Source organism: Octodon degus, unplaced genomic scaffold (genome assembly GCF_000260255.1).
Source record: "Octodon degus isolate 3935 unplaced genomic scaffold, OctDeg1.0 scaffold00012, whole genome shotgun sequence".
Lineage (NCBI taxonomy): Eukaryota > Metazoa > Chordata > Mammalia > Rodentia > Octodontidae > Octodon > Octodon degus.
The window spans coordinates 18,550,475-18,574,460 of NW_004524588.1; the positions used below are offsets into that span (position 1 = coordinate 18,550,475).

At 38.7% G+C, this 23,986-nt stretch overlaps 1 protein-coding gene across 1 annotated transcript; it reads left to right on the top strand.

Moving 5' to 3' along the window:
- Window positions 1–1,383: 1,383 nt before the first annotated feature.
- Window positions 1,384–20,654, top strand: LOC101582248 (caspase-12). The gene is made up of 12 exons (XM_004626228.2): window positions 1,384–1,569; window positions 4,149–4,280; window positions 6,744–6,864; window positions 8,711–8,770; window positions 8,947–9,024; window positions 12,204–12,298; window positions 12,680–12,853; window positions 14,580–14,814; window positions 15,152–15,310; window positions 18,164–18,273; window positions 18,652–18,769; window positions 20,626–20,654. The coding sequence occupies exons 1-11, from the start codon at window positions 1,384–1,386 to the stop codon at window positions 18,748–18,750; spliced, it is 1,449 nt and encodes a 482-aa protein (XP_004626285.1). The 3' UTR covers window positions 18,751–18,769; window positions 20,626–20,654.
- Window positions 20,655–23,986: the final 3,332 nt, after the last annotated feature.

The window sequence follows — 23,986 nt, forward strand, 5'->3', positions numbered from 1 at the left end:
TTATTTCCCTTGTATTAGATGGGATAATCCCAGTTATCTAGCAAGCCTTTTTTCCATTTTAGAGTGACTCAATCAAATTTAGACCCAATGATCGTTTTATTTACAACTGCCTTGTATCATACCATGTCAGATTGTAAATCTCCTCTGAAACGCAATTTGAATTTCATTTTAATCTGTATTTCCACACCGTCACTAAGCACTTACTAGTGTCGTCTCCTGTCCTTGTGTTCTGACGCTGCACTCATATCATTGTGAGGCAGCTTCAACAGAACAGGCCTTGTCACCTAACTCACAATCAAGGCCACACATGTGCATGGAATTTTTAAAATAGTCACTCACACTTAATATATCCCAGGCTCTTTTCTAGATGCTGAAAAGATACCCGGGAACAAAGTCAATGGATATTTACTGTATAAAAACCTTTAATAAATGGGGATGTACTCCAAGTACACAATCACATAAATCTGTAGTAGTTGAATGAAAATGGTATCATTTAAGTAGAAAAACAAAGGATTAAAAACAGGACATAAAGCATGCTGTTGGGATACAGATCCGTTGTTTTAGGAAAGCATCTTAGAAATAAAATCAGAACAAGGAGTAGAAGGGATGAGGTGGGAACCTCAAGTTTCTCTTGAAGTGTGGCACAGCAAGGACAAGTGGCCTGGGGCTACGATGCGCTAACTACCTGTACAGAACTGAATGGAGAAAGAGGTTCTAGAGCAGAACGGGAGGGGAAAGGGTCAGAGACAGGTTGGAGAGGTGAGGAGGACTATGACCTCACAGACTCTGAAGATAATACAACAAAAAATTTAAAAATACTTTTATCTTGGAGTGAGAAAGGAAATGTTCAAAAAATGTCCTTTTGAACAGAGAACTGATATTCAACATGTACGAACAATGTGTAAGTGAAGCTTATTACAGTAAAAGACATACTGGCCTTAAATAGTTGCCTTCGCATTGAACCCTCCCCCCCACCCCCGACTGTTCTTGGCACTTCCTGCCGTCCTGGAAGTCATCGTTGATGGGATCAACACTCAGTGAACCGGGCCACCCATCGAAGTCCAATAGGAAGCCCAGTTTTTGAAAGCTGCAAGGCGCATTCTCACCCACCTTCTTCACCAGACCTAGCCCTGAAGCTCTCTAGCTCTTCCCCGAAGTCAAAGTGACCCTGGAAAGGAAGCATCCTGAATGGACTCAGGACGTGGGTGCAGCCATGACAGCACCAGCGAAAACATTCCTGAAAGTGACTGAGCCAGCTGCTCCCGGAAGGGCGAGGATGAGGCAGGTGTGTGTGAGAAGAGGGCGTATTTGGAAGGAAAGCAGCAGCAAACTGCCTGCCATAATACATATTAAAAATTTAAGTATTCAGCACACAATTCAATCATGCCTCATAATTCAGATTTCATTGGGTCGCTTGGAGTAACGTTTCTTGAGCAGACCGAGGAGTTGCACAGTGAAGCAGGAGAAGGGCGAGCACATAGAAACTTGGTCAGCGATGAGATTCAGGCCCACGGCGGGCCCACGCTCACCTTCTGCTTTGTTTCTTGCAGAAGCCCCGGGCAGCCTGGCGTTCGTTTATCAAATTCAGGCAGAGGCAACTCTGCTAGGACAGCCCAGGTGCTTGATCTTTTTAACTCAATGAAAAGGAAGACAAATGAACTGTGTCTCTGGGGGTTCTTTAACAGAGAATATAAGTTTAATTAATATGGTGGATAAGTGGGAATGAAATCGGAAAGGCCACCTGGATTTTCTAGCTTTCATCTCATATAAATCTGATTTCAATGAGGAAGTAAAACGAGTTCTGACTCACCCTAGCAAGAGGGTGAAAAATAACGCTGCCGAGAACCATAATCATTTATTACCTCACACACAACGGGGTTACTGTCATAGGAAAAGGAAACACCAAGTGTTAGCAAACACACAGGGTAATTAGAACCTTTGTGTGTTGTGGATGGTAGTGGAGAAACGGTGACCCATTATACGGTAGTTCCTAAAAAACTTAAAATAGATTCACTGTATATCTCAGTAGTTACCCGTCTGAGTGCATGCCAAGAAGAAAGCAACAGCATTCCCAGTAGCTAAAACGTGAAAAAACCCGAGTATTATGTCCAACAGTGGGTGCGTGGGTAATAAATGTGTTCCACAATTAGCTTACCTTTATATATCACATACATGTTTTAATATTACATATTAAATAATATAATTAAGTGGTTTATATTATAAAGTATAAAAAGATATATATGATATGCAATATTTTATAACTTCATTATAAACTTTATAATGTCTCTATATTATATAATATATGGATATGCATAATATGCACAAATGCTTTTATTTTCAAACAATTTGGTTCCCAAATAGAAGCATCTGGCAAGATTTTGGTTTTTGTTTGCAAGCTCTGCATTGGGTGACAAACATGACCACAACTGTTTTTCTCGCACAAATATAAATATGACCATCTTTTCCAAAATAGTAGAATAAATTAGGTTTGTGAAGTGAAGTAGACCTGTATCAGATTCCTTAATATGTTGACTTTTCAAAGTGTTTGTCACACATTGTAAAGTTAAAAGAAATTTGTAGTTTCTGTAATAAGATTTATGGTAATGGTATTAACACAAAAGCTGTAAATAAATATGTGCCTTTCAGTTATCTATTGCTGAGCAGTTATCCAAACAGCCCAGGAATGGGCTCACCTGGCACCAGTAAGCACTTAGTATTGTTCACAAGACAGCGGCTGGTGGTTTTCTTCTTCCTCCTGGGATTACCTTTGCTCCTGCAGGTGACATTTGGACCAGAAGTTGCTCATATTTGGAAGCAGCAGACTGGGGCCTGGTCTAGGACCGCTTGGCTGGGACAGCAGGACTCATGTCCCTGAGACAGCTATGATCCTCCAGCCAATGGGGCAAGGTTTGTTTGCACAGAGTTTCCCGTAACCAAGAGGGAAAATTAGACATTTTATGAGGCAGCTCATTGGCCAAAACCAAGTCATGAGGCCAGTTTAAATTTAAAGGGAAAGGGCACAGATGGCAGGAAGTCACTGATTTGATTCATCAATTAAATTAGTAGTACATTAAGTGTTTCAAAATAGACTAGAAAAAAAATCACAGATACCAACTAAGCATGTAATTGTGGCTACTGAGTACTGTGAAATTAAAGAAAATAAGTGACCCTCCTGTACTCTATAAGCTTTGCCATAATTTCATTTTAATGGCAACCACACATTAATACTTTGTTTAGGTAGAAGATATTCTTGCACAGTTAACAGAAAACTACACATGTGAATCTAGTAAATAACCAAGACCCATAGAAATGACAGGTATTATGGACTACTAGACTATATTGGATTATTTTGCTGAATTCATGCACCTACAATATTTAAATGGCAAAGGAGTACCCATCTCTGGCAAAGCTAAACAAGAAAAAGGGGGTACAAATGAAGGACCATTTTGTGTCTATATATACAGACTAGTTAGGATAGATAGAGAGCTCCTTTCTTTTAATTCAATGAATAGAAAGATTTGTACTAATAGTGTTTGGACAGGATATCATGTCTGCATCTTGTACTATGACTACTATGAATACAACAATATGCAATGTATTAATTATTGTAACTGTCTTTCTAACCTGTTTTGAAACTTTCTCATTGCTATTTGTTTCTCAATAAAATTAATTTAAAAAATGAGAAAAAAAAAGAAAGAAAGAAAGAAAGAAAGAAAACCTATGCTTCCCAGCTAATGGAGGCATCTATGGAATGAGGCTCTGAGCCATAGCAAAGTTCAGGGTGGGTCTGAGACAAATACTAAGTCAGATTTATTACCAGTGCTGAGGACAGACTGAATACTGGACACAGCACTTGTGTATGCATGAACTTGCCTGTATCAACCAGGAAGTTACACATCAGAAATGAGGCCCAATTCTATCCTGAAAAATAGACCGAGATTGTGAGAAGCTGGAATTTCCCACACAGTCTGCACCAATACGCTACTGGCTGACAGGAAAGGAAGCAGGTTTTCGAGTGCTTTCAGTTTCACTGATTTTCCTGCCCAGAATGAGTGGACAGCGATTTCATTGATTTTCCTGCCCAGAGTGAGAGGACAGCGTTAGCAGGTGAGTGCCTTTACTTATTCTCTGCCTGTGACTTTTTTGAGGGAGTTCCACTTCTTGTCTCCGAGACAGAAGAAGAAGGTAGGGAGAGAGAACTGCCACATGGGACTGTGGCTGGGGACTGGGGACAAAAGGAGTATCGAGCTTTGGGGCACATCGGCAACTTTGTGAACCAAGTATTTTGGTTAGCACTTTGTAGATTCTTAAAAGAACAGTCAATGTAAACTACCCGGATGTGAATTCCTTATGTTTTTCTGTGCTGTGCTGCTTGTCTTCTGACTCATACTGTCCTGAAATTCTCAGAATGAGAAGTCGTATAGCTGAACAAAGAAATTTACATTTTTGCCTTATTTCTGCTGTCTGTACAAACTTCTATTTTCAGTACCAAGTAAATAAGTTAATGTTTTTAATCACTGAGCACAGGACTGTCAGCCACAGCAACAGAAAAGACGTATTAGTTTATAGATATGATGTGCTTATGCTTTATGGCTACACGTACTGAATATGTCTTCTTAAATTAGTTACTATGCTGAACAAAAAAAGAAAGTAGAGCAAGCATAAGCTACCTGTAAGTTGCTTTGTGATCTTGGTGTAGGGGAATGAAACTACCAACCCAAAAGATACCTGGGATGAGTTCGTTATCTATAAAACTGAAGAATTAAATTTAGAAACAAACAGAGGTTAAGAGCAAAATGTGTTTACTGGAAAAAGAAAGCTTTTTTCTGATAGAGGGACAGAATGGGAGCCTGAACAGGTTACCCTGGGAAGCTATCTCTTCCAAGGATTTTTTATAGAGTAAAACCATGCAGTGAGGCAGGTCTAAGGAGGAAAAGATGGGAACTCTCTTAGGTGGGAATGAGGTGGGACAAAACTACAGTCAACCAACAAGATTACAAGCACCATTGCTGGGGTAATGGTTAAATCCAGGACCGAGTGGAGAAGCCAGTCATGTAGCAAGTGGACATGAGTATGGGACAGGGTTCTTCCTGTTGGGATTGGGTCAGTGACTCTGGATCATTCAAGATGATTGACACCTGTTTAGAATATCAATCCCGCATGCCCATCCCTAGAAAATTATATATCTGCCTTTCTTTACTCTTTTTTCTTGAGATTTTTGTAGGCAGCTAAATTAGATACAAATATTGTAGGCAGTGAGGCAGAGCTAAGTGCTCAAGTGTACATTGTGGAAGACGGGATGAATGAAGCTTTGGGAGAGACACAGGCCTGCTGTGGGCTGGACCTCAGGACAAAATAGTAGAGAAATGCTACCATTTTCTCATACTTCCCTAGAGGTTGGCATCAGGAATTGATATTCTAAATAGGAAGCCTGAGAGAGTCAGTGACCCAAATCCTTACAGGAAAAGCCCATATTCTGTCGTTATGTCTGGTTGTTGTGTGACTGGCTTCCCCATTTGGTTCTGTATTTAATCAATTTCACCTGAGCAACTGTACTTCTGATCTTATTGGGTGACCATAGTTTTGTCCCACCTAAGGGAGTTCCCATCTTTTCCACCTCAGAGTTTTATTCTATAAATATCTTTGGGAGAGACGGCTTACAGGGCAACCCTTTTGGGCCTCCTGTCTGTCTTCATTGATAGGAGCTTTCTTTCCCCCAGTAAATATATTCTGTTCTTAATCTCCATTGTTCCTAAAGTTCATTTTCTGATTTTAAAGAAGATGAACTTGTCCCAAGTATCTTTCAGGTTCAGAGTTCCATTCCCTTCTATCATTAATAGAGGGCTGAACAAGAGAAGGAGTTCAGTGTTGTCATCACAAGTGTGCTTTTTGGACTTGAAGCTTTGGCTTCACCTGGGAAACTGCTAAAACTGAAAAATTCACAGGATTTATCCAAATCTTTCAAATCAGAATTTGGGGAAATGTGGGGGTCAATAAGCTAGCTCAGTGGTCTAAAGTGCTTGCTTAGGCAAGCTTAGGCAGGTACAAGGGACTGTGGTTTGATCCCTGGCACCACATACCCCACCAGCCTCACCCCGAGGACAGGCTGAGCCAGCAAAATAAAATAAATAAATAAATAAATAAATAAATAAGTCTGTTTAAAAAGAATTTGGGAAATGTGGTCGAACCTTCTAAATGATTTTATTTTCTTTTTAATTTTTAAAAATTATTTATTTATTTGGTACAGGTTCTCACAGTGCAGCTCAGACTTGTAGTGATCTTCCTGTCTCAGTCTCCCTGGTGCTGGGATCATAGGCACGCCCCACCATACCTGGTTTCAGCAGCCTGCACAGTGCGCCCAGGATTCTGGGGCTGGCGCACTGTGTGGTACAGGGGATCAAACCCAGGTCTTTGTACTTTCCAGGCAGGTTCTTAGACCACTGAGCTATCTCCCCAGCCCCAATTCTTTTTTTTTTTTTAACTTTACTTTTTCAATCACATTTTATCAGTGCACTTCAGATATACCTCATGCTCACCTTCATCATAGAGAACGTGTACCTATGCGTTATATAACGTCATTCACATTAAAATGTGAGAACCAGTGGCCTAGAATCAAATGTCTAAGGTTTTCTTCCTACCGAATACTCATCTCTCACAGCTAAGGAGCCACTTGATGAAGAACCATGAGAGACTAGAGAGTCTGCTGTCAAGAACCTAGTGGATGGAGCTTTTTATGACTTCAGAAAAACTGTATAACCAAGAAGAAAATGCACAAAATAAAGAAAAAGGTGAAGCATGCTGAATATAAGACTCGCAAATTTATTGCTGACCACCACTCCCACTCCAGGAGATGGCGCAGATCACGTAAGCAGCTTCCGTCCAGGCCTAATAGCCCCTTCATTCTCTGCTGTTTCTGTGAGCTATTTTATTCTTCCACTTACAAGTACAGAATACACTGTCCCTATCCAAAGGAATGTTTTGCATCATTATCTATTCTATTTGATGGCTCAATCTACCCCAATCTATCCCAATTAACTTTTATACTGTTGCACATTTTCCTTTTACTTTAACAACTGTCTACTTAATTATACTATATAATTTATTCATTATATAATTATCTTCCTCTTCTAAAAATAAGCTCCAAAATACAGGATCTTTGCTTGAATTTTTTTCATGCACAGATTCTAAACACATCATTAGTGGCATTTGACCCATGATAGGCACTCAGAAAATATTCACAAAGTGAATGAATGGCTATTTAGAATTCTGAGATAGCTCTTAGGAGTCTGAGATTCTCTGACTATATAAGAGAGAAAGTTTCCATTGTTCAGAGATATATAGAATCTTCAGTGGAGAAAAATCTACTGCCTTCTGTGTTGTGGTTCAAAGAGAAACTTCTATAAATCCAGATTTCTTTTTTCTTTTTTTTTTTTTTTTGGACCAGGGATTGAACTCAGGCCCTTGCACTTGCCAGGGAAGCACTTATTCCACTGAGCCATCTCACCAGCCCCTAAATCCAGATTTCTATTCAATTGAAGGCACAGAATTGAACAGTTACTGTTTGCTTCTCAACTTTCACTTTTCAGTGTAGGTGGCATACACTTTACCCCAAAATAGTAAGTATTTTAAGCTTTGTGGATAATAGTCCCTTGCATGACCCAGATCTGCTACAGCTGGATGAGAGCATCAAAAAAGTGTTTCTAAATGTTGATAAATTTCAACAAAACTTTATAATTTATTTTGGCTTCCAGGTTATAGTTCCCTAACCCAAATCTAGAGTAGAACATGAAATAAGTATATTCTAGATTTTTGGAACATTGCTATAGAAGGATTTTTGTTGCTGTTCAAAGATTATCTAACTTTCCTAGAGACAGACAAATAATTCAGTGGACTAAAGCACCTGATTAGGCAGAAATGGAGGCCAGGTTCCATCCTGGGCGTCCCATGCCTGCCCCTCCCCTGAGGCATGCTGAGACAGGGATTAAGACTGGGCAAGGTAGCATATGCCTGTAATCCTAGTTCTTGGGAGGCTGAACACAGACAGGTCACTACAAGTCTGATCTATCTAGTAAGACTCTGTAGACCCTGTACTAAAAAAACAAAAAAGAGATGAAAAAGGTTATCTAACTTTTCTATATATCTGTACATCTTATCAGAAAGTAGTAAATGCTATCATGAGCAAGCACTGAGTAAGACTTTTATTAGTCTTTTGGTTATATAAGCAGGAAGCTGAATAATTTCTTTGTTTCATAGGATCTCTGTCTACTTTTTAATTGGGCACAGAGGTCAGCATCCTCTGAAACATAGATGGAGCTGGAAAATTGGCCAAATCTCATGCTTCATAGAGCGGTCTTGTGCCACACGTGTTCATTTACATACCAGAGCAAGGGGGAGAGTTTGAAGTGTACAGGTTCTAGAAATCTAGTTCTGCTTAGAACTCTGTTTTTCAGGCCGGGGAGATAGCTGAGTGGAATAAGCGCTTCCCTGGCAAGCACAGGGACCCAAGTTCAATCCCCAGTTGCACAAAAAAAAAAAAAAAAAAAAAAAAGTCTTTCTATGGGGGCAGGGAGATGACTCAGTGGAATAAGCGCTTCCCTGGCAAGCCCAAGGGCCTGAGTTCAATCCCTGATTCTGAAAAAAAACAAAAAACAAAAACAAAAAAAAAAAACAAAACAAAAAACCCACAACTCTGTTTCTCATATTATTTCAGATTCTCTTCCTGAAAAAGATGAAGAGTCTGAACAATGTGCCTCAGCAGCCACTTTGACAGGTAATTGCCTCCAAACTCCACGTCACAAGTGAAATCCTTCTAACCCTAATTCTCATGAGAACGTCTTTTAATAAAGACCTAGGCAACCTATGCTTTTGGTGAATTTGTGTCTTAGAAATGACATTCGGAGCACTGCATAGCACTGATCCTTAGCATTTTGTTCATTTCTATTGCAGCATCTAAAGGGGAAAGTAAAGAAAATAGTGATGAAGAAATTGCTGTGTCAGTGGAGGAACTGGCCATCTCTCCAACAGGTAACCCCTAGCAAACCCTGAGCTCTATGGGAAGCCCCAGGCATCAGTTAGGGCAAAGCAGCTGTGCAGGGCTCTTCAAGATGGTGAAGAGCCACTTTGATGTCAAATTATGCTTCAGACAATCTAAGTTGCTCTCACTTCTGTCTTCCCCCAGAATATGATTACCACTTAGTTCCTGCTCTTCATTTCTCAGAAACCAAGAAAGAAATGTGAAGGTGAAGAAATGAAGGAGAATCATGAGAATTCTCATATGTGCATGAATTCCGTGCATAGTAGTTGAAAAACTGAATTGCTATTCTCATTGCTAGATGTACATGGCAGTAGGTTAGACAAATCAAGATGTTGCTGGTACTGTTTCTAAACATTAAGGGTAGATACATAATAAATGTGTAAAATAGAGTGTATATTCAGAATATATACAAGAGATAAAAGGATTAGATATGGCAGGGACAGTGTGTTTGAGGGTGGAGAAGTAGGTAAGATCAAGGGAAGAGAAGAGGTACAGGTGGTCATTTGTCATCTACCTGGGTGATGAGGAGGCAGTTGTGTCAGACTAAGTAAATGGGAAGGGGAAGGAGTCTAGGAGATGACTAAGGTTATATTTAAGAGGTTAAAAGGAAAAGCCAATCTAGATGTAAGCTAGGAGATTAGGGAAAGCTTAATTGGTAGAACTACAGAATAGATCTGAGGCATTCTGCATAAGCCACTTTGCCAGTGGAGAGGGATCTAGGCGTTATTGCCAATAGAAAATCTTAGAAGGTTTTTTTAAATTTATATTTAAGCATTACACAATGCATTCATTTGTCAAAACAGCCCATATTACCCAACAAGTATGCATAACTTTTATGCTTTTATGTATTAGTTGAAATAAATTTTAAGAGATAACAGGATTTAGACTGAGGTCTGTAAAGATCATGACAGCATTTAATTTACTAATAGTTTAAGTAGAAAATAAGAGAAGAAAGAGTCAAATTCTTATTTTGGTTTGCCAGCTGAATGACTGGTAGAACCTACAGAGTGAGAGGAAACTTGTGATGCTCAGGAAAGACAGATGTTTAAAGAAGGTAAAAATCAAGTGTCTTGCTTTGTACATGGGAAGTTGAAACAGGCGTTATCTCCAAGAGAGTGAATAGCTGGCTGGATGTTCAACTGCAGAGCTCATGGAGAAATCAGGGTGGAGAATGAACATTGGGACCATCAGGGTGCAGAGGATATTTTAAATTATAAGACCAGAAGAAGCCACCTCAGTGGGAAACAATGGATAGACTATATTAGAAAGATTATATAAAAAAATTTCATTGAGATATTTAAAAATTGCTAATTACTTTTGAGAGCTCAAAATATGATAATGAAAATTTTGGAGTTATGGCAAAAGGAAAGAAGCACCAAGGAACACAGATTTAGGAAGCATGACTGAAAAATGCAGTGCTACGGAAGCCTAAAGAGCACTGTTGAAGGGCTGGGCAGATAGCTCAGTAGAATAAGCCCTTCCCTGGCTAGTGCGAGGGCCTGAGTTCAATCCCTGGTTCTGCAAAAAAAAAAAAAAAAAAGAACAGTCCTAAAGAAAGGTTACATGGTTTCCCATGTAAAATGATTAATAGGTAACAAATGGAGAGTGGTAGCATTCATAAGAAGTATTTAGTTTAAGTGATGAGGATAACAGCCAGAGTGGGTTGCACAGAAGGAAAAACTAAAAGCAGTGAAGGTTGACAGATTTTTTATTACTAAGATAAAATAATTTGTATGAAAAAATATAAGGACCAGAAGGTTTCATGCCCTAAAGAAAAAGGAATAACAAATCAGAGATATTTTCAAGTATTTAAGATATCTATTCCTTAATAAAGGGTTATAAGCTTTTAGTTTTCCCAAATAATTATTCTACATACTGGGAATACATAAATGAAAGCCATCTTCCTGTCTTAATTGCTTTATAGCAACCAATCACAATGGAAATGCAACAAGAACACTACTTTATGGGACATTCACATTTAAGAATAGAAACATTAAAAGAAAGACCTACTGAGGCCATGAAAGTATTGTTGAGCTGTCACTGGGGAAGGAGTTAGATGTTTTCTGAATGGCCACATTGTGATTAGTGTATACCAGTACATGTTATAATAAGCAAAAAATGTAAATCATAGCATAGAATAGTGTAAGTTACCTGTCAAGGAACATTGCAAAAGGAGGTCAGAATGGTAGTCAGAAAGCAGAGATATTATAAAAGGAGTTCTTTTCTCCTTTCCCTCATCTCACCTGTTCCTTCCCTTTGAATAGTTTCTTTCCCTTTCACAGTATCTATCATAATTTTCAGATTTTATTTATTCTTTCCAGTTCTTACATTAGGGACACAATACACTGCTTGCACATGTGGGTGTGAGCTACTCCAGTTGTGACTGTGGTCTCTCATTGCATCCATGAGGGAAAGGAGAAAAGAAAGAAGGAAGGGGAAAAAGTACACACACACGCACGCGCACACACACACACCACACACACACACACACGCACACGCACACACACACCACACACACACACACATGCACACACGCACACACACACCACACACACACACACTGTAGCAGGAGCAATTTTGTTACTGATTCCTACCATTCAAAAGCATGGTTAATGCTTAAATATTTTTTTCTTCCTTTAAATTTTTCGACTAATTTTATGTGCTTATACCTTGTAATCTGAATAATTAATTTGAAGACAACAATGTGCAGCATAGCAACCATTGATAAATTCCTATGATCTTGTTTAGTGAAATTCTGTATTGCTTCTAATGTTTGCATTATTTTCATTATCTTTAAAAAATGAAAAAAAATAGGTGGATTTCAAATGTTTGAGTAGTTATTTGATTGAGCTACATGAATATTAAGCTTCCTTTCAAATTTTAGACTGTAGAGGTGACTCTAAGGTGTTGGACTTGAAAAATTAGTGTTATGGCCACCAGATAAACAGGAATTTATAGTGGGGTCAGTGATAAGAAGAAAAGAAAAGAGGGTGAGGGGAGTTCTTAAGATATTTGTTTTAGTTCAACAAGATACAATTTTCTAATTGCCTTATGTTTTTAAGTGGAATTGTGGTCAACATTCCTGAGGAGTGAGAGGAGACATGGCAGATGGCAAGGCCTTGTGTATTCACTAATGAGTTGCTTCCCCTGTTTGCTGTTTCTCTTTTAGGTCTTTGTGAAATCCATGGTGTCCAGCCTGAGAAAAGATTGAAGCTTTGCCCTTACAGTCATTTCCAACAGCTGAAGACTGCAGAGGCAAATAAGGTAATGTGCTTTGGAGCAGGGAGACAGAATGTTGTGGATTCAAGCAAGACACTGGGGAGGCAATGAATGCTTTAATTGTTGCAACAATGATTTTGTCTTAAAGTGGTCTTCCCATTAGGTTCCCTATTTCTTTTATCTCATGCTAGAACACGCTTTGCGCTGCTCTCTGCTACCTAACCCAAACCAAGTTCTTACAAGGAGTGAATATTTGGACTTGGCATGTATTTTTACTTTGACTCTTTGTCTTTCTTTGCAGGTGGATATTTTGCATTACTAAGCTTCCTCTCACCTACTTTATAATCATACTGGTTTGTTTTGTTTGAACTTTGGTGGCAGAATGGAAGGGTCTGACTCAAGTCATTCTGCATCTTCTAATTACAGATATACCCAATAATGGAGAAAGAGGGCCGAACACGACTGGCCCTCATCATCTGCAACACGAAGTTTGACTATCTTTCTAATCGAGATGGTGCTGAGGTAGACCTTTTGAGGATGCAAGACCTGCTTAACGACCTTGGATACTCAGTGGTTGTAAAAGAGAACCTAACAGCTCAGGTAACAGTCCGAGAGAGTAGAGTAACTTTCCTTCCTTCTTAAACAGTTTTCAACCTTTTCCTGGGCAGCAGCAAGAACAGAACATTTGACAGCACAGGAATTACATTTGTTCCAGAACAGGAGCTGCTGGGTCCAAGTCTTCTTCAGTGCACCATCTCATAGCAAATATTTAGAGATTTTCCATAGATGAATATTTCACTAAAGATGTTGAGTCTTTCAGAATTCTTCCTCTGGGAGGTGTCTTTAAGTTGAAGGTCTGAGTAAGACACAAGTTCTGGGCCCCAAAGCTCTCTGATATCTACTAAGTGCATCTGAGAGTCATAATAATGTCAAATCCATGTGTCTAATTGTGAAGAGATTTAAGTAGTTGAGATACTGATTCTGTAACAAGTACCCTGGGAGAATTTAGATAAATCATTTTATGCCTAAATTTCAGCTACCCCATGATGAAAAATGTAGTGCTTTCAATTTTTGTCAATGGAAAAATCTCTGTCTCTCTTTTCTACCCTTAATAAAGAACTCCAGGAAACCCATTGGAATTCAGATGAGAACAAACTGATGGAATGAAAGACACACCATCTCAATTGGCCCTCACTGTATTCTACCTCCCAGTTTTTTTATTTTATTTTCTTAATTTTATTGAGAAATAGCTATGAGACAGTTTTGAAACAGATTAGTAAGACAGTTACAATAATTATACATTGCATATTGTTGTCTTTGTAGTAGTTACTCATAGTACAAGATACAGACATGATTTCTTGTCTAAACACTGTTATTTCAAAACTTTCCTCTCATTGAATTAAGAGAAAGTAGCTGTATACTTCTGCTAACTATTTTGTATATACAGACAGATTATACACACACACACACACACACACACACACACACATACATTTTTTCACTACAAAATGGTCCTTCATTTATATCCCCCTTTTTTTGTTAACTTTTGTCAGAGATGGGTATTTCATTGCCATTCATATATTGTGGATGCATGAATTCAGCAAAATAATCCAACATAGTCCAGTAGTCTATAATAGTAGTGGGTTATCCACATGACTGGCAATGTCAGAAGTTGTTGACTTGAGCCTTTTATAGCTCAGCATATTTATATGGCTTTACTTTTTATACCTCATATTTATACTTTTCTGCTGGATGGTTAAGACCAAGATAAAGCAAGACCTCTACAACAAGAAATGTAACTTTTGTGTCTGACAAGGTCAGTCAAATCCCCTCAGGATTTACCATGAAACCCTGTACTCAGTTTGTAGATCCTCTGTCAGTGTCAGCTATTTTTGGATGAGTCACGGTCATTGCTTGACCAATTTGCTCTCTATGAAAGCCTGAGAGAATATTTTCTCTCCATGTGGCTCTCCTTAGGCACACTCTGCGTCATTGTATAGTCTCCCTAGTGTAAGAACTCAAAAGAAGAAATAAAAAGTGAAAGGAATAACACAACTAAATGGAAAGCAAGAACTTAAGGATTAAACATCTACCTCCCAGTTTCCTCAGAAAAGGAAACACTGAACTAGATGCTACATAAAAACCCTACTCATTTTATATTCTACATGCCTCAGTTGCCTGAATTCATGCCAGAATACTATTGCTCTTAAAATTCCATTCATTCAAAAAGTCACATGATTCTTTAATTCTTACTCACTTTTGTGAATGCTGTGCATATATAAAGTATATACAGAAAGTTCCTCCTATTGATGCTGAGCCTTTTCAGGAAATGGAAACAGAGCTGAGGGAGTTTGCCCACCTCGAAGAGCACCGGTCATCAGACAGCACGTTCCTGGTGTTCATGTCCCACGGCATCCTGGATGGGATCTGTGGGACACGGCACAGCGACAGGGAGCGAGACGTTCTTTGTGATGATACCGTCTTTGCAATTTTCAACAACAATAATTGCAGGCATCTGATAAACAAGCCCAAGATCATCATCACGCAGGCCTGCAGAGGCGGTGAGGCTGTGTTCCGACCCCAGGGTGCGACCGTGTGATTCTCCAAGACCCTTAGTTTCTCAGTTTCATTTTGCCAGGGATGGGTGAGGGAAGCCAAAATTAATATTCCTCTTATATCCAGCTCAGAAAGGTTAATAAACAGTAAGTAGCCTAAAATATGGGAAGTTTCCCAATCATCTGGGACTAGGATTATCCCAAATCAGTGAGGTACTATTTCTAATAGTAATATACTTGACAAAATGTACTGAATCAGGGCACAATGACAAAAGAATTAGACTGCGTGGCTGTCAAAGTCACATAGCATCTCATACTTCATTGCATGCCATGTTTTAATCAGATGGTGATGGGGTTGCCTGGGTGACCGCTGAAAGGAGAAAAGCCAGAGCAGACATCCGCGCTCATCCCTCACTGTATTACCCACATAGTGCACGGAGTGATGCCGTCATGATGACCCACGTCGAAAAGGATTTCATCGCTTTCAAATCTTCCACTCCACGTAAGTGATTGCAAAGAGGAGACGATAAGCTTCCCACTGGTTTCTATGTGGCATGCTTGGCTATAACTGTGTTTTATTATCGAACATTTATACTCTACTTAATTGGAGATTCTATTTGGAGGAGAGATTTAAAATGTTGAGAGCCCTAAAACTTGATTTGGAAGGAAAATTTCAATGTAAGTAGGATTCCAGTGAGCCTCTAGATTTAAAAGAGTTTCACTACACAAAAGTAGAGGATGCTTTTTTCTGATTTGTTCTTCAAATACAGAAATGGCTCTGAAATGCACCATTTTCATGTGGTTTGACTCACTCAATGACCTCTGAGCAATTTCACAACCTAACTAGTGAGAGTATGAGGCCTGTTCCTCCTCACATACTCCTGGCCCTGGGATTGTTGTCCGAATCTCCTCTGGGGCAATTACTGAACAGTATCATGCCTGCATTTGGGTTAACAGACCCTGTGAGCGAAAGCCAATCTTCTTTTGGCAGGAAAGTCATAGTAGAAGGTAGAAGTAGAACATAGAGACAGAATAATCTTGCTTGTCCTTGGTCTACCTAGCAGAACACACACACACACACAAAAACACACACACACTTACACACATGGTTAGCAATCATGTACACTATTATTCTAGTAAAAATTTAGGTCAAGCAATTTTTAAAAACCCACAAATGCACACATTTCATAATTCTAAATGTCTGAGTTTGTTCCTGCACACTTTGATAATCAATGTAGGATGTCCCTTAAATGCAGATTTTGATTCAGTATGTCTAGAGTAGGTTTTGAGACTCTGCCTTTTTAAAAATCTTCATTGCATTGCTCAGGTTGGGCATCACTACATGTGAATGGGTAGGAATTACTGGACGCTGGGCAACCCTGTGGAGCAGGTAAAGGGCCATGTGAAAAGGGCCCACCCAATCATATGGATGAGTAATATACCTACATAGAGAACTGTCCAACTTCTATTTGTTTTCTATACTGTACTTTCAATAGATTTTAGGTAAAGAAACAGTCCTATAATTTTAGCTGGAAAGCTAAGTTAAACAGTCATATGAGGCCTGATATATATGCTCAAAAAAGTAGCTGATTTCATTGACAAATTAAAGTCCAGTATGCAAAATCCTTGCTTTCTCTTTCTGAATGCATAATCATGTGCTGGGAAAAGGGCAGATATGCAAAGGGCATGCTACACAATTAAAACAGATAGGGCTGCTGACGCTGATGGAGTTTACAACAGGGCTAGGGAGACAGAAATGAATTGGAGGAAAAACACAAATACACCAAAACAGAAATGAACAATGGCTGTCAACTGTGATGAGTGCTTTCAAGAAACATTGCTGCTCCCATTTAAAAGATAAAAAGGCAACCACATTAATGGCAAAATGAACATCCCAAGCAGAAAAACAGTTTGCACAGGGGACTGGAGAAGTCAAAGACCTTGGAGGAGAGGTGCAGGGTGCAAGAAGAGCAGGAGCACCAGGCGAGCTCAGAGCCAGGCAATTAGAGGCATTATATGACCTTTGTCATAACAACAACAGAAACTTTTGGTGGGATTTAAGCAACGATACCAGAAAATCATTTTCATTTTTAGATGACCTCTCTGGGGAAACCTGAGCAAATGAATTACAGTGCAGCAAGAGTAGAGAGAGAAAAGCAGGTTAGGTTCTATTGGAGCATTGCCAGGCAGAGGTGATAATGATGGGTGAAGAATGAGCTGAGTTATTTAAAACAAAAGGCAATTAATGTGTAACAGTGGTTCGGTGGATACGGTAGGAAATAGAGATGATAGCGATGACTGAGGGTAGGTGACGACTCACACTCATGTGAACAGGGTTCTTGCGAAAGCGTTGACATGGCTGTGGCAGTTATGAAGGTGAAATAAAGAATAGAGTGTTGAATAGTTGTGTGTTTTAGAAAAGAGATCTGCATTAAAGAATTTTGAGAGATGGTAACTGAGGATTACATTTAATAAATTAAGAGTGGATAAAGCCATCTAAGAGTTGAGGGTAGCATAAAATGAAGTCATAGAGTGAGACATGAAGAACCGTGGTGCTCAAGGTGAGAGGTGGAAGGATTAGATGTCAAGTTGAACTCATCAAGCAGGTTCAGAGAGTAGGACAGAAAACTGGCAGTACCTATTTTTTAGAAATAGCTAAAGACTCTTTTGCAATTTGCCAATAGATTTTGGTGTGAATATCAGTTCAAATCAAAGGGAGGTTTGATAAATGACAGTGAGATTTAGTGACTTGGATGTCACAGAAGACTCTGGAAAGAGCTTGTTTTGTAAAACTGGTATGTGGGAAAGGAGGGAGAAACTAGACAGAAATGAGCAGAATGGAAGGAAAAGGAGATGGAGAGAATAGACATATTTGAAAAATTTAAGTATAAAAGGGAAGGAGAAGTTGGAAGCTATCTGTAAATAAATGGCAATTAGAGGACTGTTATCTTTTATTTTCAATAATAATAGAAATGTACACACCTTAGAATGGTAAGGAGAAATCAACTGTCAAAAGATTTGTATGCAATAGAAACAAGTGTGGATGAGGAGGAGCCCAAGGTGCTGAGCAGAGACTTCTCAGGGAGCGTTGGTAGGATTCAGCGGTCATTTCCACTGGATGAGATCCCACCAGGCGTAGCGTTGGCCTTGTCCATGAAGCAAGCTGAGAGAATCCATACTTGAGGGTCCATGAAAGTTTTATCTGCTGTGGAAACCTGAGGTCTCAGTTCTACACAGCTTAGCCCTTTCAGTTTCCAAAGTATCAGATGACACTGTCTTGGAGCCCTTGACTCAAGACAGCCTTCCCTGTGTCTACTGAGCTACATTCATGGGTGTTTTCCTGTATTTATTTCAGATAATGTTTCTTGGCTCACAGATACTGCTGGCTCCCTCTTCATTTCTCAACTCACTTACTTCCTAAAAGAATATTGCTGGCGTTATCATTTGGAGGACGTTTTTCGAAAGGTAGGAGTTTTCCTTCTTGCCAATCCTAAAAAACGTTGAAAAACCATTTGCAAAACGTTTTTAAATTTCCTAAAGTGCTTGTCACGATGCTACATCCTTTATCTCATGATTATTGAAACAGGAAGTGTTCAATAATTTCACAGAGCCAGTTTCATTTTTCTAAGAATGTGTGTTTTCCACAGCCTTGTTCACCAGGGAATTCAACTTAAGGATTCCAGTTCCTGTCTGTACCATACCTAAGGAAAAGCGAAAAGCATCTTTAGTTTACACAGCCTATCAACAGCTTTAAATAGGCTTTGGTATTTTTCCCTGTTGAGAGTGTAGTCTGTATTTTCTTTTTAAAGAAATCTTCTAAAGGACTTTCTTTTACTATTTCAGGTTCAACGTTCATTTGAGACACCAACTATCCTGACACAAATGCCTACAATTGAAAGAGTATCCATGACACGATATTTCTATCTCTTCCCTGGGATTTAAACACCTGGAAGCCTCTCAGGTAGACATATCTAGGGCTTGAATAGGGTTCTCCTTGCTCAAAGTCTATACAGAAAGACTGGGTAAAAATAAAGAACAGTGACAGCACACTAACTGTTTATTACTGAGGGTCATATTTCCTTTTTCTGAAGAGCCTCTGGTGAATCATTTAGTTTATTTGCCCTCAACTAATAATATTTGTATAAGAAATGATTAGGCTAGTAGTGACCAGCTTTAAAACCTTGAGGTAAAACACTTATTTTTTCAAGAACCACTCAGTGTAAGAATAGTTGTTTCTGAGGACTATACAAAATGCAAAGACGAGAAGAGCTACATGCAGTTTGATTTTGGTCTCCTCACGAAAAGTCAGTTCTGCAGTGACGCAGCTCCCCTGTTTGTGACGAGGGTGATCCATATCATGTTCTCAACTGAGAAGTTGCTGCCACTCTGCAGCAGCAAGGCGCAGCAGTCCCTGCCCTTGGCAGGACCACATTCCTTACAGAAAGAAATTTGTAGGCGCAGAAATGTGGTCCATTAATATCGTACTATCATAGTCTTCATATGCATACTTTCCCTAGTTTTTCAAGGAAAATGAAGGCATTGTGGTTTCTATGAATCTATTATTTTAAAAGATCAATTTTTTAATCAGGAATATTTTTATACTAAACTTCTCCACAAGTAACATTTCACAACTGCTAAGGTAGAGTCATTCTCACACTATCACCAAACTAATGCACAATACCCTTTAAAAAATTTATTCTCTCATCTACCATGAAAGAAAGTCATGCTCACTAATTTTAGATATAAAATTGAAGTACAAAACCCATTTCTTTTAATGAAGAAACAATCATTCCTAGCTAAACTTTTTGAGAACTTATTTCCTAAAATCTCAAATTGTTTTTATATAATTGATTTCCTCTTCTGGAAATCTTTTTGTGAAAAATCTCAACTTATTGTCATATAATTAATTTACTTTATATTCACATTTCTGTGCACTTTCCTTATTTTTTTCAAATCATTACTAATGGCATTAAAACAGATCTTCAATAGCTTTTAAATTTATAAAATATATATCAATCATATAGAGTAATACCATTTCAACTTTACCCTACTTTCAGATGCTGTTTTCAGTATTCATTTCCTATACCCATGTGTTGATGAATATTTTTACAGTTTTACTTCTGTCCAGGAATGAGTTTACTTTCTTGGAATATACTCCATAAAATTAACTTGCTAGGTTCATGTGTACTCTTGTAACTTCAGATAAATTTTTGTCATATAATAATTATTAATAAATAGAGAAATATTTACTTTTAAATCTTACTAATTGAAAAGATTTTAAAAAAGAAAACTCAGTGACATAACTTGTTGATAGCATCATTAGATTTTCTGATAAACTAAGGATAATGTTGAAAGTTTTCTGACAACTGAAATAAGACTTCTTAAAAATTGTATTTATTTGGTACAGGGTCTAGCTAGGCAACTGAGACTCCTAGTGATTCTCCTGTCTCAGCCTCCCTAGTCCTGGAATTACAGGCATGTGCCACCTTGCTTAGTTTTGGTGGCTGGCACAGCATGCTCGGGGGTTCGGGGTTGGCAAGGCACGCGATGCCAGGAATCAAACTCAAGTCCTTGTACTTGCCAGGCAGGTGCTTAGACCACCAAGCTCTCTCCCCAGCACTGAAATAAGTTTTTAATGGGATGCATTAGAATTATATATATATATATGTATGTATATGGTTATGTAGAACTATGTTTTAAGAATTCTCTTTGTTATATATACTTTCTTTTTATACTTTCACTTTTAAAGAAAGTTTATATTTTTCTTTGAATAACTTCCTCAAATTTCCAACTGAGCATATTACTATTCTTTTCCAGAACTGGGGATTGAACCCAGGCCCATGTGCTTGCCAGGCAAGCGCTTATTCCACTGGCTTTCTCCCCAGTCCTCCAACTGAGCATATTACTAAATATGTTGTGTTTTGTTCCTGCTTGAATGAAAATTTTTTTCTCCATAGTTGCCAACTGAGTGTTGCTGCAAGTTCTATGAAGAGAAAGAAATGACAACCTCCTTTCACGCCTAGATGTGTATAACCTGTATCCAACACCTTTGGTGAACACTCATCGACCTAGAGAGTTTTTATTTGGATCGTTGTTTTTTTACTTTATTTTATTAGTGCACGTATATGGCACATAATTTTATTGAGCAGCATAGAGTGCATTTGAGCTTGATTCCCTTTCCTTCTCCTTTCCTTCTTTGCCTTACCCTCTCCTTCTGTCCCTATGTCCTGCTCCAGCCTGCACAACCTTCTGCAAACTCTACATTTCTTTCTCTCTGGCCAATACTTACAGCCTTTAATTTATTTTGTGAATGTTTATGTTTACCAGATCTGTAGCTCTAATAGCCATGTGTGATAACGATACTGGGTATTCTTTACAATTTCAGTGAAATATTATGGTCCCTGTGAATTAAAAATGCATTTGAGTACTCATGCAGTTATTTTAACAAGTGGCCTAATAACAATTATTGATTACCATCTTGAGAAGATAAGTTCTTTGTTAGGGAATATTTTTCATTTACTCTCATTTTAAAATAACGTTGCCAATCTGCATCTAAGAATTCCTGTATTTGTGTTTGTACACACACACTTGGATTTCTAGGTTTTTGAGTTTTTCAATTTCATTAAATTAAATTTTACTATTTTTTTAAAGAATTATGAGAACTGTTTTTGTGAACCCTAGATTATTTAAAAATGTTTAAAATATGACTTTAATAAATCAAAATAACTTGAGTTCCAAGGGTGAGTTCTGTTTTTCACATTTCTATCTTGCTGTCTTCTTTGTTACCACATATGACCTTACAGGTATATTGGCAAACATGGTGTACAAGGTGCTTTGTGACCTACATTTTAATTTTTTCTCAAAATGATCACATAAGATTAAAGAGACTGTCAGGTGTGTGGTGAATCAGTACACCAATAACGGAAATTTCAAAGTGCAAGCAAAGAAGTTCTAGGACTGCAGTAGGACTTGGTGGCCTGCTCACCCAAGTCACGCTTCTCTCCTGCCCTGGGGAGCTGGTGTTGTCTCTGTCCTCAGTGCCTACCTCAGCCAGCAGGAATGAAGAAGACACACACCAAAGCAACGCACGACAAACACCTTTCAGCCAATCTACTGTGTCCATAAGCAACTAATCAGAATTTGACCACAGAGCAACTCTTGGTTGACATAAAGCTTAAAAATAAAGGGCTTATTGCATATTACCTTATGAACTGAGGATTCTTTCAGCAACTAGAGAAAAGATGCAAAGCCTTTACTGTATGTGTTTTACATTGTTTCCATATTTAATGTTTGCCTAGTATTACTTGCAATGGATGCATTGGGATGTATTTTACTAATTTGCATAATCTGTGGTCTTATTATTGCTCTAAACCCTTCCAAAATACAACAATTTCCATATATATCTCTCACAATTTCATGATGTGGTAAATAAGCAGTTTTATTAATTTATCGAGCCAGATATAAATTCACTTTAAATTTTATTTCTTTGCTCCGTGAAAGGGCAAAACATCCTTTCACATGGTTACTGTTCACCATGAACAAGCTGAGTACGAGCCGGTGCCTCCTCTTACCTGCACGTCTCCTGGGTGGCTGCTTTGAAGTAACAGGAACTAAGACCCCAGGCTAACACTGGGGCATCAAGCCTTACCACGTCCCTGAAACACGTTCTCAGAACTTATCAGCTTCTTTACCCTCCCCCTCCTAGATCCACATGACTTACCACTAACCAGTTTTCCGCCTACATGACGTTGACACTTTATTAAGTGAGGTCTCCCTGACAGTCTGCGACGTTGACATCACACCCTCTCTTGCCCTAAAACCCCTCCAGCCTTTTCACTCTGATTTTCTGTGCTCTGATAGTACACAGCATGGTTTTATTTCAATTTATATACATATCCTCCCACAAGAATGTGCGCTCCAAGAGGCAGGGCTTTTGTTATCATAATTTCAGTGATTACACCCAAGGCTGGCACACAGCAGCTGCTCAGTAATTCTTTGCTCAATAAATGAATTTATCGAGGAAGTGCGGTACTGTGGAGCCATGAGATAGATAATGCAATATTTTTAACAAATGGTTCTATGATTCACAATGGGTCTTGTTTTACTTGAGGTATTTTCTCATATTTTATCAAATATATTCCATTTTCTCCTAGATTTTTCTTAAAAAAATGTACTGTTTCATAGTAAAGATTCATAATATTTTTTTCTTTCATAGGCAAAACTATTTCATCTACAAACCACCATTTTAACAACTTTCTTTTCCTGATTCAAAAAATAGTCATCATGAATGTAAAAATGAACAAAATAGACAAACTCTATTCAATTAGAGCTAATTAAAACAGATATCCAGTGTAAACGGAATTAAGGAACCTTATCCTAGCTGTTTCCTTTCCCGATCCTTCTCGTGCATGGCTGGCATTTCCATCTACACTCTTGGACCTACCAGATTCCCAACATTGCAACAATTCGTTACTTCCTCCTTCTGTACCCAGCCAACCACCCACGCCTTCTCTGTTCTCTACATTCATTTTCATGTTTAGCTCAGCCTTCTTTTGCCCATCAGCAGAAAATGATCACTGGTTGTTATGGTTTGTGTATAGTTGTCCCCTCAGAGCCTCATGCAATCATGGGGTGAATTTCTCAACTTTGTGATTATCTAGTGAACAACTGGGATTATGGGTGTGAGTGCTTGTGGGATTATGGGTGTGAGTTCTACACCCATTCTGGGGCAGATAGCCAGAATGCAATTTAAGGGGGACAGACTTGCTCTCTGCAGCCATTGGTCCCCTTTTTAAAATTTATTTATTTATTTATTGCAGTACTGAGGATTGAACTCAGGACCCTGCGCTTGCCAGGCAAGCACTTACTCTACTGAGCTATTTCCCCAGCCCTACTCTTCCTCTTTGCTCTTGCTGTTTTGCTGTATTCTGCTACCATGAACTGCTGCCCTCTGCCATGTGCCAGTCTTCCTTGGAGCCAGCTTTGTATGGACTGAAACCTCCACAAACTTTGAACTAAATAAACCTTTTCTTCCTTCATTTTGAGTGTCTGATATTTGTCCCAGCAACGAGAGAAAAGTAACCAAGACACTGGTCAATCTAGATCCAGACCTCTGCCCTTTCACACTCAAACTACCAGAAAGACCCCTTAGAAACATGTGCTGCCCCTTCAGTTTTTT